This window comes from Colletotrichum scovillei (assembly GCF_011075155.1).
Source record: "Colletotrichum scovillei strain TJNH1 chromosome Unknown Contig00004, whole genome shotgun sequence".
Classification (NCBI taxonomy): domain Eukaryota; kingdom Fungi; phylum Ascomycota; class Sordariomycetes; order Glomerellales; family Glomerellaceae; genus Colletotrichum; species Colletotrichum scovillei.
This window is the reverse complement of record NW_023336262.1, coordinates 780,387-796,610: the sequence shown is the minus strand read 5'-3', so window position 1 is coordinate 796,610 and position 16,224 is coordinate 780,387. Positions and strand designations below refer to the sequence as shown.

The window sequence follows — 16,224 nt, the reverse complement described above, 5'->3', positions numbered from 1 at the left end:
CACCGACTCAAGGCGAGTCGTACTTGAGGTACGCGCCGCTGCCAGTGTCATGCGTCAGGTTCGTCTGCACAACACGACCGTTCTTCAAGCTACCACTCTCAGCAACACCTCCGACAGCCGCGGTACCGTTCAAACGGTGCAGCTTGTTCTCACCAGCCAGTACAGTAAAGTTGGCGAGGGAAATCTCGTATCCCTGCTTGATCCTCGTCGTAGGAATACCAAAGAATGAAGCATTCACAGCATCGTAGTCAATGCTGAGCTCATAGTATCCCCTGTAGAACAGGTCTTGCCACTGCAACTCTCGGTTCGCAGCCGTAAGCCAAGCAGATCCCGCGTTCGCCGCCGCCAGTGAAATGTTTTGCCCAGCAGGGCATGGCGAGCTCACAGCTGAACCCGCAAATTCGACGCCCACCGACCCGGAACCCGTCTTTGGATCGTACTCGTGCTCACCGAGCCAGACGAGGTCCGATACCCACGAAGCGTGCGAATCACCCGCGAGGAAGATGTTGTTGCCGACGTTCTGCTCGTACAGGACCTGGAAGGTGCGGTTGCGGTTCGCTTGATAACCGTCCCACTGGTCGTAGTTCATCGGGTTTTCGGCGCCGAGGGCCAGGCTCTCGTTCATGCGGCTGAAGATGATTTGGTTGCCGATGGCGCGCCAGGTCGCGCCGCGGGTCGAGCTTTGGCGCAGGGTTTTGTAGAACCAGGCTTCTTGGCGGGGACCCATGAGGGAGCGACTTGCGTCGTTGGAGATGGCGTGGATGTAGTCGGTGTTAGTGTAAACATCCGTGATCTATAATAGGAAGAGTTAGTGAGACTCCTGAGACACGAAGAAGAAGAGTGAAACCTACAGCGCGGTCATACTGGCGAGTATCCAACATCACAAGGTCGAACAGGTTGCCGAAGTTGAACTCTCTCCAAATGCGGAGGTTATCATCCATATCGACTTGACGAATAGGCACTGGTAGGTGTTAGTATGGCATCACTATCAAAGCTAGATTGAGGTTGAAGGCATACTCCACTCAAAGTATGCACGAACGGCGTTCATCTTGCGCTGATCAACCGAGACACCTCCATCAGCAATAAAGGAATCCTCAGTGTTGTTGAGCTCAGAGGCACCATCGCGCCACGTGTTGTCCGAAACCTCTGTTTCCCATTAGTCAATGCGGCGCATAACGAAAGACTGCTACGAACCGTGGTCGTCCCAAACCGGGATCCAGGGAAAGCTCTGGTGGCTGGCCACCAAGTCCGAGTCGGTCCTGTAGGTTGCAATGCGCTTGCGGTAGTCATACAAACTGCCAACAGTCAACTTCGAATGCCCCCTAGGGAAGTAACACAAGCTACTGACGTGAAGATCTGGCGATCGGGAAGAGGAATTCTTCCGATTGAGTTGCCCCAACCATACTCCCCATTGCCGTACTCGTAGATATAGTCTCCAAGATGGATCACGTAGTCGACCGAGTCTTTTCGGACTGGGTTGCCGTACGCGTTGAAGAAACCGAAAGCTTCACAAAGTCAGTCGGAACAGTTATAGGGCTTCTAGAATGGGAGTTTCACGACGACGTACGGTAGTTGCTGCATGAGTAGACGGCAAGCTTGATTGGTGTTTCAACTCGGGAGTTCTTTGAAGGAATTGTCTTTGTGCGACCAATCGGTGACGTCTTGTTTGAGTTGCAAATACTAAACTGGTAGTCTTTACTGCAAGTTAATTACCCTTCTTGGACAAGTCGAACAGTCGTCACTCACAGTAGACCGTGAAAGGTGCCAATCGCTTGGCCTCTACCTTGACAGTGTAATCCACGTCAGAGCTCGTGTAAGCAGTACCCGAGTCAACAACAGCATCAAGAGCCTTGCTTGTGCTAATTTTCCAATCAACGCAGACCGGAGAGTCGCTCTTCTTCACGTAGTCTTCCGTGCTGTGGTCATATAGGGGGACGTAGCCGCTGACAGTCAGGTTGCTCTTGTCATTGTCAGCTGTCGGAGCAGCTCGCGTCCACAGGATGACGCTGTCCTCGTACGGATCACCGGAAGCCAAGCCGTGCGTGAAGTTCAGCTTGGCTGGATCCCAGTGGGAGTTGGCGTAGGTGCGCTTGGCGACCTTGTTGATAGAGACACCAAGTGACGCATGGTGCTTCGATGGCGACAGGTAGTTGAGGTTACCTGTGAAGGCAGCCGACGCCGCAGTGGCTAGAGCCAAGACAGCAAAGATGGGCTGAACCATGATGACGGTGGCTATCACGCTCTGGAGGATTGAGACGCGAATGAAGTGACCACAAAGAGTTGACTTGTTGGTTGCCAAGAAGGGACTATCATTAAGCTTTGACGGCGAGAGCCGCCCTTTATGAGCTTTTGTTTACAAAGGTTTCCAGGCGCGAGATTACTAGGATGAGCTTCCGCAGCTTCCATCTCAGGCCGTTTGTTTCTCGCTCTGGATGGACGCTCGCCACGTGCGTTTTTCAGACGGCCATGCTCGTGGGTAATCATCTCAACAGTGATTGGACATTGAATCCCTTCACCGGACATCAAGAATCGTTAGTCTTCTCTCAATGACGACAATCACCAGGGATTATCGCAGAGTAGCATTCGCGAACCCCTCTTCTTATCAATCGTGCATGTGCTGAGATGGGCATAGGTTGACAGGCTTGCAAGGCACGGAAATAAGTCCTCTTTATGAAGGGCATATCTTGAACCGCGGCTCACACGTGCGCCCGGCTCTAGAGGTTATTGGTGGTCTTGGCGCTGCGGGGCCGTTGCTCCGGTTCTTCGGCTCTGCTTAGCTGGGATCCGGCCTTTGTCAACTCGTGCATAGCTGGGTTGCGTCGTGAATGATATATTGTTGACCAGAGACAGCCTGTATTCTCCATCGAAAAACATCGCTGTTTTGGAATATCGGTTTAGCATGACGTGGGACTAAAGTCTGCTGGCGCATACTGTTTGTTTCCTAAGGTACCTAAATGTAACTAGCTCTGCATACTTGCAATACAAGCCACTTCCCACAGTTCATGGAGGTTACGTTGAAATCTATTCCCAAAAAGTAATGGCACTTTACTTCGTATACTATACTCTTATGGCGTAATGACACACATCGTTTAGCGTACATTGTTTCCTCCCATTTCACGGGTCAATATTATTGGGGGAATTGGTACATACATGTAGACTTGAAAGACGTAAACCTTCGGGATGCAATGCTCGCGCTATTTTGCGTTCGATAAGAAATGAGATTCTCAAAGGACATGGCATTGGTAAGACTTGTACACAGTGAGGTGCCTAGCTTATGAAGTATGTTAGGCAGTGACTTCGCTATGTAGACTAAGGAGATCGCTGCCAATTCTATATCTTTTGAATGCGAACAACCATGAATAAACAAATTATTTGATTCGTGCGCACAAAATCCCCTCTCTCGTGCGGTCTGGCCGATTGGACAGCTCTGCCCAGGCCCGGACTCATTACTAGTAATCATCCACGACCATGCGTGAGCTCTGATATGGCTGGTCTCATCCCGAGCAGCCCTGTTTTCCATGCGGAACAAGCAGAGAGTAGGACTAAGACTGAGCATTCTCCATTTCATTCGTGTGACTCCATAGTACGTGACAACAGACTCCCAGAAGCATACATACATATAAAATGAGTAAACATGGCTCGCACAAACGTCTTACTGAAGTACCAGGCTTTGACAATAGAGTCTATACCCATTAATAATCGAGCTAGCCGTGATACACTATAGCGGACGTGGAAGATGTGGTTCTGGAAAAGAGTATTGAACTTGCAGTGGTATTGTCTCTAAGGTTTCAGATACACTGACTAGTCCCTTGTGAAGAAGACTGAAGTGAAAATTTGCCCATGCAGAAGCTACCATAGTGGTTTGATTCGAACACATCATCCGCGTAAAGCTTATACTTAGTAACAAATAAGGGGTCTTCGAAAGTTCAAGACGGCTCGAAGTCTTGAACTGGGCTATCATGACTCAATAATTCCATGCCTTCATGGAACTCTTCGTAGAACAAAACGACTACTTCAGTCGATTAGACTTCGGATGGAAATACATAGGAAATACCACTAATGGAAGGAAGACGACGAAAGGTATTGTGAACGCGATACCAAGGCTCCTGTTAGCAGGTAACATAAAGGGCAATATCACAGGAGCTAATGAAGTGATAGACATATAGACGATGAGGCGTATGAAGGTTTTCGACTGGTACAGATGACCAATGACGGGGTCATGAAGCTGCCCGGCAGCCTTTTCTGAGGCTGATAGTAGCCCACGATCGTTCTGAAGTACGTCTGATAGTTTTGTTGCTGCTGTCATTGCTGCTTGACGTGGATGAATTGCACAGCTTCCGACGGAGACTATCGCTGAGGATGGGGGGATTTGGGGTGCTCTTTGTTCTTTAATACTAAAGTCAGTACATACTTTAGTCTGTGACAAAACTCTGGCCCTGTTCTCAGTACGACAGGTCTCACACTTACCTAGGTACAACTGGAGAGCCACGAAAACAGGTTGAGAAAGAAGAAGCACGGGGAGTAGTTGACCAAAACCCATTTCTCGCTCAGCTGACCGTATTTCCTTCCCAACGTCACTCTTACTAGAGAAAAGCTGGAAGGTACCCCATGCCAAAGTAAATGCGAGTAGGAACAAAGTCAGCATAAAAGATTCCAAAAGCTCCAGCCAAGCAACTGAAACGATATAGATGCTGATAATCGCCTTATACAAGGCTCGTTTACGCCAGCCTGGTGGTTTCTGTAGTGTGCGCCTCGCAGCCATCTCGAGAAAGTACTCCAACTGGGATCTTCCCCAAAATCGTACCCAATCCCGACTACTGTCGAAAAATTGACACAGTTTCCAGGCGAAGGCACCGATCAAGGAGACATACGAAACCCAGGCATCACTGTGTTTCTTTGAGCCATAAGTTCGCGTATCCCAAAAACAACGAACAGGTAGACCTGGTTGCATGAACCGCCAGTCAAAATACTCATGGCGCAAATTGCCAGGCCATTTCGATGAGACGGTCGGAAGCAGGGCCACGAGAAGGAGTCCTAGAATCAACATTATGGCGGACACTCGAATAGATCGTAATGCCCTGCTGGCCCGTAGTCTATCTCGAAGTACTGATAATGACATGAGATGGACTGTTGAGCTAAGCCACGCCAGATATATAACGGCGTTCCAGTGATAGGCGCTAAGATTGGCCCCAAATGCTTGAGCATAACCGGCTATGAGGATGGTGAGACCGGTCAGAAGCTGTTGATCGCTAAGCATCAGGACTAGCTCCACGACCATTTTCCTCCATCCATCGTCCGACTGTTCTGTGCGAGCGAAAAAGAGCCTTCGGTCAATATTGCGAACCAGACCCTTAGGCAAGGCTCCAAACCAGTAAGCCCATACAATGAGAGCAAAAACTAAATAGGCGGATACAACAAAGGCCGTGAGCACCTGTAGGCTATGTAAGTAAGGCCTCTGATATCATGTGACACTATCGGACTTACCCCATTCCCAGAGATGTCTGGGTTCGGGTAAACGGTCACCTCACAATCTAAATAACGTGTACAATTGTCCACAAATGCCTCAACTAGGTTGACTAGAACATTGGGGGAGTAGACTAGCTTGGGACCATCGTTTCCACTCCAGTCAGTAGAGGTTTCGGTGGTGATCCTCGTCACTGCTTCGGCCGCTGCAGTTCCGAATGTGCAAAACGTTATCGTTGTTGTCTCCTGGCTGATAAGCGTGGGTATCGCACTTGAAGTAGTAGACATTCTTTGTAGACGATAACTCTTGGCTGGTGAATTTTGGACCTGGTGTATTTGAAAATCTTCATGAGATAAGCACGCGGATGAGGGGGAAACACTAGGCTCGCTCGACCTTATGTGAAGTCTGCGGCCAACGTTTGTTGATCAGGCTGTTTGGCAGAAAGGCTCCGGGTAGTAGCCTAGACTGACGTAATCGAGCGAAGTGACGGGAGAAGTCACATCTGATAGGCCTGATTAAGCCCCTAGTTCCCACCGCTAATGTGCATGAGTACATTGCACTTTGTGCTCATGGCACATCCCATGCCTCGGGTTGAGATCTTGAGGAACAAGATACCTTCGGTGCAGCCTTTCCCGCACCCTTTCCTCTCCAGTCGTACTTGGCGGTAAAAAGATCTATCATTTGTAGGCGACTAAACTTGCGGAAGACTGGAGACCAGCTAAGATTCACGCTGTACCTTTTCTAGGCTGCAGACTTACTTTGAAGGTAGCTTATCATACGCTGTTTGAGATGATCAGTAGCTCTCAGTACCATCCAACCAGAAGACCACCTGGGAACATGCAAGGTGCCTATGTAAGTTAGGGTCAGATCAGAGGATGACTTGAAGTCACTCAGAAACGATGTGAGCGGGGTAGGACGGAGTCGGAGGATCTATTATTAGGAGCTGGGCAGTTCTAGGTCATCACTGCTAGGATCGAGTGACTTGCTGACTGCATGAAATCCCCTCCATCGTTAGTCAGGCATCTGACTAAAACTATGCTCAGACAGATACAATTCCGGCCATTACAATCACCACAGTCACGATCCATCCAAACGTAAGAGTTTTGGCCTGAACCAAACCTCCTGAGCGCAAATCAATCCGATCTTGTGCGGAGCAAGATACGTGATATTGCCCGGCCCTCTTCTTCTCAAGCTTTTCGAAAGGCTCACATGAAAAAGAGCCTTCCGCATAAATTTCGAGGTTTTCTGTTCGGTTGGCGAGTGCTTCTTTGCTCAGTGCGTTTCGAAATTGGAAATAGGAATCGCTTCAACTTATCATGAGTATTCCTCGCCCCATCATCAGAGACTGCGCAAGAACTTACAAAAATAGGTTGGAGAGATTCCCCCTCAGATAACTTTCCCCCATATTTGGCTGGGGCCAGTACCACGACCGTATCATCTCACCCTTCTCAGAGACTCGATACTCTGTTGATAGATTCAAATTGGCGTTGTATCCAATGTCGAGGCTAAAGTTTTCCCACTGGGCTGCCTGTGGTGGAACCGAAAGCCACATCAACTCCCGTTCGTTCCTGATTGTGAGATTGCCCAGATGGTCGAATGGTAAATCGAGATGCTGATAAAAGTTGGCGCCGAAGCTACTAAAGCTACCCACACTCAACGTCTTGAGGTTTGCCAGCCGCTCAATGCCGTTAAGGCTGTATGTTGTTTGAATACTGCCAATTGTTTGTTCAGTGATACCGGATCCGCCCAGCACCAGCGTGAGATTGTTTGGCTTTCCGAATGTGCTATAGGCGAATTTTACCGTGCCAATCTTCGCGGCGCCAATCTGAAGGCGCTTGACTTTGCCAGAGTTGTAGATGGAAACTTCGTCAACTCCGAGTTGAGGTTCCCTGAAGAATGCGTCCAGAGACTCGAGACCGCCTAATCCGAGCTCCATGGATCTACCAACAATTGAACTGTCGCGATACGTGATACCGGTGACATTTTGAAAGGCGCTCAACTTCAAATTCGTCAATTTGGGTGCGTACATGAGTCGCATATATCCCACTGACTCTAACCGGTCGACGTCGAGATACTTCAAGCTTTCCAGGCTGTGGAGTACAAAATTTTCGCCGACCGATTTCAGTTCTGGAAAGCTGAGGCCTGAGATCCATCCGTCGTATGCTAAGATCATTGAGCCATTGACTCTTGTGATGGTACTGGATGCAATGCTTGTCATATTCTGGTTATATCCGATGCACTGCGCTGATACTTGTGGGCATTGAGAGTCGTTCACAAGGTCGCCATGAATAACCTTGACTCCCTCGAGGGCAATCCCCTGAGTGGATGCTCCGGTGGTGACAGTAACATTTCCGAAGATCTCGGGACAGTTCCGCAGTGCATCTGCGTCCGCTTGTGAAGTGATTACCACGGAACCACACTCCTGGCCGATGACTTCTGTTGGTTCAAAGGGTCGTTAGTCGAGTGACTGGCAGGCCTCATTTCATGACTTCTTACGATGCTGGCCAGCAATGAGGGCTAATAAGAACCCATTCCTCCAAGACGATGACCCGAGCATGTTGCAAAGACCCGAACTACAATCAGTTGCAAGCAAACCCATTGGCGAGTGGGCGCTGACGTCCTTAAAGACAACCAAACCCCCCGTTATTTCCAAAGCTCCACTGAATTAGCTATCTGCATTGGGGCACATGTCCGTTCACCAGTAGGTAGGGCTGGCAAAATAAGCTTAAGCCTGATGATCAACACATAAACTGCTGCCTAGTGTACAAAACATACCGTCGGGATACTGACTCCGATAGAAGGCTTGACCACAATTTTCTCACAAAGACCGGGCGTCTGTCCCTGGTCGATTTGGTGGATAAAATTACAAGCATCCCGAAGAGCTGAAATCGCAGGGTCTTAATGCAGGGTCAAATCGTCTGACCTGCCTATTAGGCAGTAGCTTCGTAGCTGCCAAGTCCGCCCTACCCGAGGAGGAGCCTTGACCGAAGCCAACGGCCCCATTTGGGACTTCTTTTCCGAACTTGGGCCAAACAACACAAATTTCAGACATGCACAACTTGTGCAAGAACGCGTCTTGATTGTGCCTCAACTACGCGAATTACACAGGCCAATTTCAACATCAATTGAATCTTGCGTCTGCTAATCACCTCCGCGGCAGTCACAGGGACTTTTATGGATATTGGTGAGCACTGAAACAGCACCCAGACTATTCGTTCCAATACTGTCGCTGTCACCACCTGCCCGTCAGAGTACTGGCAGTTGATTCTTAATGATGGAAGCCTTGAAGTTGCAAGAAAGTTAGAACGTTATAATCGGCATCAAAGGACGGAATGCAATCAATGGTTTGAAAAGACTTCGTGCTATGACACATATGATTCCCTGTATTCTCTTTTTGAGAACTCAACCGCGTTTTCGTATGACGCAGCACGAGTTTCGAAAGACTACTTTATGCGACGACTGGAATTGAGGGCATTTCGCGTGTTATTGTGTCATCTCAAGACAGAAATTGGAGGCCAAGGCATTGGAGCAAGTCTTTGGGCCATGGAAACAGCCAGACGATGAACTTACCTACTAACAGAAAGTTCAGCTTTTGAGGGATGCAGGGCGATTTCGCTCAAACAGGCAGATTGTTTTCAGAACGGGGAGGCAGCATCAATTACCATAACTCCCAGATAGGTACCGATGCTGGCTATTTGTAGGTATCTCTGTAGACTCCGGATCCGGATTGGCGGTAAGTGGCTTATACCTTCATGATCTTGGCAGAGACTTAGTCGCTCTTCGGACACTTTTCAATGGCTTACAATGCCGATTTTCTTCTTGGCACCCGTCGTAAGGATCTTCAACCCCAGTGCTCCTCACCCGCTGGGCGCACTCACGACTCGAGAACTCCGTCGGACTTTGACTTTATTCCCCGTCATGATACAAAACTACCCATGACATGGTCTCTCCTAACACGAGTTATCTTGGCAAGTATGCAACTTCTGGAGAAGCCTATCATTCTTGCTATGATTTCCAAAGATAGAGGGAGGCTCAGATGAGTGCCAAGTCGAGGTTAATCAATCTGAACTTTACGGAGTGTATTTGCTGACGAACACTTCGCTCACCACAGGGCTTAAAGGACTGGCGATATTCCAATTCAAGTAGATAAAATGAAATCACTTTACATCTCTTTCTTTGATAACCGTGTTCTCTCCATAATTCAACTGCCGTCTACTTATTCCTCAAACTACCAGCAACCATGAAGCACCCAGTACACATCCTGTTGTTGCTCTTGACATTTGTCCTCTCGTCCGCGGGGACGATCGCACTCACCTTTGCCCCATGCTACGCAACGTTTTGCTCCGAGGACTACTTCGAATTCGAAACTAGGTTACACCTTTTAGTCTACTTCGGCTTAGTCGCTGGCTTCGGCTGCTTCCTCCTCCTTCGATCTTATACCACGTGGGCTCGTGCCCTAAGCAGTTACCATCTCATGCGCATACCTTTGGGAGGTAAACGTGTTACTCTTGGTGGTCTTTTGGCAAGTATTTGGATAGTCGCGGTGGTTGCCTCCACGACTCTGTTCTGGCTACCAGCTCAGCGGGACTTCTGGGGTTTCAGAGCAGACCCTTTGGGATGGGCGAGTGCTAAGCTTAGACTCACAATCACGGGGGTGACTGGCCATTACGCCGATATCCTGCTCGGACTATTGGTGATCCCGGTTTCCAGGAACAGTCTACTTGGAAGGGGGTTCTCGTTGCATCATAGCACGCTATTGTATGCGCACAAGATCGTTGCCTATCTCTTTTCGGCATCAGCAACCGCTCATGGAGTTACCTACATTGTAAGTCTTCGGCTCACTCCCGGTACCTTGTGCAAATCCTAACAGTTAGTAGCTGTACGCGACGGATTCCAGCAGCGAGGGTGATGAAGCAAAGGAAGAAGCATTCGCAACAGGCAATCCGGCAATGACTCTGTCGGAGAGCAAGCACAGAAGCGAATGGTTTACCATGACCACATACACCGGCATAGCTGCCATTTTGCCCGTGTGGCTGATTATCGTCACCTCACTTCCATGGATCCGGAGAAACCACTACAATTTCTTTTACTACACCCACGTCATATTCGGTCTGATCATCTTCATCGCAGCATGCATCCACGCCAGTACCGACTTCTATCTCTTACTTCCCGGACTGTTTCTCTGGATCGCCGACTGGGCATGTAGACTCTTTGGCGGACAGACCGGCGGCATTGCCTCGAAGACGGGCGCGACTTTGGAGAATGCAGGCAACAATTGGCTCAGGATATCCATACACCTGCCAGTCTCAAAGAAAGCATCAGCGAGCACTTTTGACCTCGTCCAGGAGAAGGGAGAGACTCTGCATGAACCCCTCAGCTACTATTATCTCAGCATCCCGTCCATCAGCAAATTCCAGAACCACGCATTCACCGCTGCAGTTTCTGCTTCCACCGGAGCTGGCCCTACTTTTCTCTTGCAACCCACTACCGGAAAGAAGCAAAAGAGGCTGGACAAGGAATGGACTTGGAAGTTGGGCGCTCTCGTTCCTCAACCATTTGAGACCACAGCTGTTGAAGTCCGAGTTGAAGGGCCCTACAGTGTCGGCGACGACGGCTTCAAGAGCGCTTCCCACATTGTATGTGTTGTAGGTGGAACAGGAATCACCGGCGCCTTGAGTCTAGCATCATGGTGGTTGGAGAAGAGGCCAGCCAACTCAACCTTCACTCTCGTATGGGCTGTGCGTCATAGAGAGACTACGGCGATCACGGAGTGGACTCAACTTCAAGAGGCAGCTTCTTCGGTTCCGGAGCTTACAGTGGTTGCCCACGTGAGTTCAGAAAGTGGTCGTTTGGAACCCACCTCATGTATCCGTGGAGCTCTCATTGACGGCCAGCACACCAAAGTGGATTCCGTCGGACATGCTTGGGTCTACAGTTCTGGCCCAGCAGGTCTTATTGGCACTGTTGAGAGGGCGTGTGTTGAGGCTCGGAAGGGTATCGCTGCTGGTAGAAGGGGGAGAAGTACCGACTCGTGGAAAGTACGCGATCTGGGCTGGTACATGGCGAAATGGGAAGTCTGAGGTTTTCAACTCCCACAAGCTTGGTAGGTAGATTTCCCTTGTTATCTGTAAATTGGTGGTTTTTCTTGTCTGCACGTGGGCTGATTGGCAGCAATGACAGTTGTTCCTAGCGGACTCAATTTTTTAGACTCTACTTTCTTATTCCTCATATAGAAAAGTTGAAGAGTATCAAATGCACATTTGAAGTGATAGCCTTGCACGACGTGGATGCGCTTGTTCCGATCAGCTGAATAAGACTACATGTAATACTCAATGGTTGCTAAGTAGAGTACAAAAGTACGATATTGCTTTGCGAGAAATTCAGTTGGAAATACACTACGCCCCGATTTCCTTCACAACTCTTTTGACAACCTCATCCAGATCTTCCTCTGAAACACCAAGCTTGCCCATATCGGTGACCTTGGCGCTGTAGTCACCGCCCCAGCCCTCGCGCATGTGGTTGACATAGAAGCCAACCAACATAGCCATGTGATCACCCTTCTTGAACTTCTCGTTCGAATCAGCTACAACAGCCTCTGCATCCAAAACCTCAACCTTCCAATCCGCCTCCTTCGTGCCCGTAGCTCGCAGAATGCTATCAAGCATATCCCTCTGGCTGATGTAAAAAGACTTCAAGTACACAGGCTTGTTCCGGAACTGCTCAAGCTCAGCATCAGGTAAGCTCAAAACACCAGCAGTGGCCTTTCCGGTCGTGCCAATAGTGGTGGTGATGAACTTTGTGTTGCCGCCATCAAATAGCTTCGCATAGCGGTTCTTGATATCGATGCCCCAGAATCCCTGACCAAGAGACCAGTCGAACCAAGGGTTGTTGACAATGGCGATCCAGCTCAGGCCCAACTCCTCGGTCAAATCGCGGAACTGCTTCTTGCCCGCGACCATGGGGCTGGCCTCGAGCAACTTGGACGGCGCGGGATCGGAGCCAAATTCGGTAGGCAGGACCCACTTGACGCCGGCCTTGGCTGCGGCGCGGATGAGAGGTGCCTGGCCGGTCATGAAGCTGTCGAAGCCGAGTTGCAGAATGAGCACATCCTGGCCCTGGAACGCGGAAACCAAGAATTCTTCGTCTGCATAGTCGCCTTTCTTGACGATGACGCCGGCTGGCAGCGTGGCGGAAGATTCGGCGCGGGTGACGGCGGTGATGGTGTGGATGCCCTTGTCGAGGAGGGCGTTGAGGGTGAAGCCGCCGAGGTTACCACTGGCACCGACGATGGCGATCTTGCGTCCTTGTTGTCCAGACATTTTTTGAGATGATCTTAGTCTAATGCGATACGATGTCGATTGATGGTTTATAATTGAAGTTGATGCTCGAATTTTGCTACCTTCAAGTCTTGACTGATTGATCTGTTGTGTTCTGCATTCTCCTTCATCCACAAGAGGGCAGATGCCATCCTTTAATATTCCTGACATACTGACAGATCTCAATGAGGCACAAGTAGTGTCCCCGTTTCCGTGCTCAACAAACAATGCATTATTGCTTCCAGCACCCGGATAGTGTGTAAGCCTTCAGAGACATTGAATCCTCCACCACCATGAAAACGCATCCGGCGAGCACAGACAACACCCAAAGTGCTGCTGACAACTTACAAATGGAGTGGCTGATTGCTAAGCTCCTGGGATCAGCTAACTTAAAAGGGTCCGAAACCTGGCCAGATGTGGCTGGTTGGTGTCCACACCGCGCGGTTCGGGGGTAAATTAGCCACGTTGGGATGCTTCAGCTCCGAGACTTCGGACTTTTGAGTTGCCCATTTTGTTGATTTGGGGCAATTCCTCTCTGCAGGCACCCCAAATCTGAGTAATCCAGCTCCCGTCGTTGTGAAGTTTGTGAGACGACTCACTGTTTCTTGGAATGACATCCCCGGGACTCTCGTGCCGTGAAAGGATCAGACTGCAGGCTTCACTACCTATCTTTGTCAGCTGGAGCTGAGCCAGCTGGAGCTGAGCATCTCATGGCCAAGGAAGGTCGAGAAAAAAACTTGTGGACAGTGGTTCTGTTCATCGAAAGATGACTTGTTGCTCCCCGTGAAGGAATTAACTTTGCGAGCCGACCGGCCATTGCAATTTTCGCAATTTCGAAATGTCTCCGGCTGCGCCTGTCACCAGCTGGCAACAGTCGACCTCGTCTGAAACGCGCCTGTGCTCTCCCAGCTCATTCGGCGGCGCATCGCTGACGGCATTCGGAGACGCAGCATGCGCTCACCCATGCTCACCTTTGTGCAGCTAACATCGACGTATTGAAGGCGAAGTAGCAGGATTTCTCGTCTTATTGGATCGTCACTCACCTTGTGTAAGTTCAAGTGTGATGAGATCGCTCCACTTCACACCGGAGCGTTGACCACCAGCTCTCAGCCTGCTTCGATCACCCTCCGACCATGGGCAACTGAGCGAGCCACGCATTCACAGCCTTGAGCCTCGTAGGAAACCTGTTTGTGATCGCCGGGCCGATAAGTTTCAACTGGGTTCATAATGGCCTCCGCCTCTCGCGATGGCGCCCGCTTCCAGCCGCTCCCCTCGGGACCCTCAGGGCCGGGCTCTAGCTCCTCTAGGTCGTCCTTTGACTCAACGTCCGACCCCAACGATGCCGACGACGAAGCTTTCGCACTTCTATCCGACGACGATGCCGTATCTCTTATTTCAGATGACATTGAGCTCGAAGAGATCTCCACAGCCGGGCCATCCGCCGGCTCGGGCTCTCGTCCGGCTAAGTCCCGGTCAGAGATGGATCAACGGTTCCAGGATGCCATCCACGCCGAGCGGAATATGACGCCACGAGATGCCATCCGCGCTTACCCGATGGCCGTATTCTGGAGTCTCGTCGTGTCTCTATGTGTGATCATGGAAGGTCGGTTCAATATTACAGGCAACTACGTGAGTACTCCAAGCTGACGAGTTCATAGGCTACGACACCATCCTCATCGGCAGCTTCTTTGCCCACCCAGAATTCGCAAAGAAATTTGGCGACGGCAAGGACGATGAAGGTCGAGACCAGCTCTCTGCACTCTGGCAAGCTGTTCTCGGTAACAGCAGCACCTTTGGCTGCATCATCGGCGTCATCGCCAACGGCTTCCTCGTCGAGCGGTGCGGCCAAAAGACAGCCCTCATCAGCTCTCTCTTCGTGCTCTCCGGCTGCATCTTTATCACCTTCTTTGCAACCAATAAGATCATGCTCATGCTTGGTCAGATCGCGTGCGGCCTGCCCTGGGGCGTCTTCGCATCCTCAGCACCCGCGTATGCGTCTGAGGTCTTGCCGTTGACGCTGCGGGTGTATCTGACGACGTGGACCAATATGTGCTTCATCATCGGCCAGCTTATGTCTGCGGCTGTACTCGCGGGCCTACTGCCGCGGAAAGACGAATGGTCATATCGGATCCCGTTCGCATTGCAATGGTCTTGGCCGGTGCTGCTTATCCCGCTGCTGGTATTTGCACCGGAATCCCCTTGGCATCTTGTCCGGACCGGCCAGCTCGATAAGGCGGAGAAGGCTCTACTACGCCTCCAGAGGCGAAAAATTAACAACCTAGACGCCAAAGTTCGTCTACGTGAAATCATAGAAACCGATAGAATGGAGCAGGAGCACCAAACAGGAACAACCTACTGGGACTGCTTCCGCGGCGTCGAGCGCCGTCGCACAGAAATCGCCTGCGTTGCATTCGCAGGCCAAGTCCTCTCCGGCTCGAGCTTCGCCTATAACTCAGTCTACTTCTTTCAGCAAGCCGGACTGAACCCGCAGGATGACTACAACCTCAACGTCGGCGGCACCGCGCTAGCTCTGGTCGGAACCGTTGTCAACTGGGTTGCGCTGATGCCGTACTTTGGCCGTCGCCGCATCTATCTATGGGGCATGTTCTGCATGTCCACGATACTCTTCATCATCGGCATCCTCGACAGGATAGGCCGGTTACCCAATGCACCATCGTCACCCATAGGCTGGGTCCAAGCCTGTCTTACTCTTGTGTGGACTTTTATCTTCCAGCTGTCGGTTGGTCAACTCGGATGGGCTATTCCCGCCGAGGTTGGCTCTACACGTCTACGACAGAAGACCATTTGTGTCGCGAGGTCAACCTACTATGTGATGAATCTACTGGCCAATGCCTTCCAGCCATTCTTCATCAACCCGAACGCGCTGAACCTAAAGGGTACCACAGGTTTCGTCTGGGGGACATCGGCGTTTCTCACGTTTGTGTGGGCATTTTTCCGGCTGCCGGAGACAAAGGGACGCACGTATGAGGAGCTGGATTATCTCTTTCACAACAATACTGCAACAAGGCAATTCGATAAGACAGAGGTGGATGTTTTCGAAGGAGGATATGAGAAGGTTTCACCACCAAGCTCTCGATGAGTTCCTCAAGTATGTTAATTTGTAAAGTAGGATCCAAGCTACCGACCGGGAGAAAACGGCGACAGTTAAAGTCCTTGGATGCGTGGAGAGAACGGAATATAAGAATCACTTCTGGCTTGAATAAGAAGAATACACCCCATTGACCAATAATCGTTTCTCCCTGGCGATGGGTTGATCTCTTTCGTAATTGTTGTGCACCTAGTATCGGGGATCTTGGTCGGAGAGCGCTTCTTTACGATTTGGGGCAATGAAGTGAGCCCTCATGCGACAGCTTCTTTATTTATGACGTAGTTACGCATGTTTTGAAGCCATCTCTTCTATCCCGAGGTCTCCCCATCAACTAT

The 16,224-nt window shown here is 50.3% G+C and overlaps 4 protein-coding genes across 4 annotated transcripts; 2 read left to right on the top strand and 2 right to left on the bottom strand.

The window, feature by feature from the left end:
• Window positions 1–7: 7 nt before the first annotated feature.
• HER10_EVM0012378 (PhoD-like phosphatase) lies at window positions 8–2,221 on the bottom strand (the record flags this gene model as incomplete). The annotated part of the gene is made up of 7 exons (XM_035481774.1): window positions 8–793; window positions 852–961; window positions 1,018–1,146; window positions 1,195–1,295; window positions 1,349–1,505; window positions 1,568–1,693; window positions 1,747–2,221. 7 exons carry the CDS (start codon window positions 2,219–2,221, stop codon window positions 8–10), a joined length of 1,884 nt encoding a protein of 627 aa, XP_035335446.1.
• Window positions 2,222–9,704: 7,483 nt separating this feature from the next.
• Window positions 9,705–11,544, top strand: HER10_EVM0004594 (uncharacterized protein; the record flags this gene model as incomplete). The annotated part of the gene is made up of 2 exons (XM_035474230.1): window positions 9,705–10,289; window positions 10,342–11,544. 2 exons carry the CDS (start codon window positions 9,705–9,707, stop codon window positions 11,542–11,544), a joined length of 1,788 nt encoding a protein of 595 aa, XP_035334882.1.
• A 315-nt stretch (window positions 11,545–11,859) lies between these two features.
• Window positions 11,860–12,885, bottom strand: HER10_EVM0002698 (uncharacterized protein; the record flags this gene model as incomplete). Its single annotated transcript, XM_035472400.1, has 1 exon — window positions 11,860–12,885. The coding sequence occupies exon 1, from the start codon at window positions 12,781–12,783 to the stop codon at window positions 11,860–11,862; it is 924 nt and encodes a 307-aa protein (XP_035334735.1). The 5' UTR covers window positions 12,784–12,885.
• Window positions 12,886–12,925: 40 nt separating this feature from the next.
• On the top strand, window positions 12,926–16,089 carry HER10_EVM0001387 (sugar porter family MFS transporter; the record flags this gene model as incomplete). The annotated part of the gene is made up of 3 exons (XM_035471135.1): window positions 12,926–12,976; window positions 14,432–15,856; window positions 15,911–16,089. 3 exons carry the CDS (start codon window positions 12,926–12,928, stop codon window positions 15,947–15,949), a joined length of 1,515 nt encoding a protein of 504 aa, XP_035334634.1. The 3' UTR covers window positions 15,950–16,089.
• Between the last annotated feature and the right edge of the window lie 135 nt (window positions 16,090–16,224).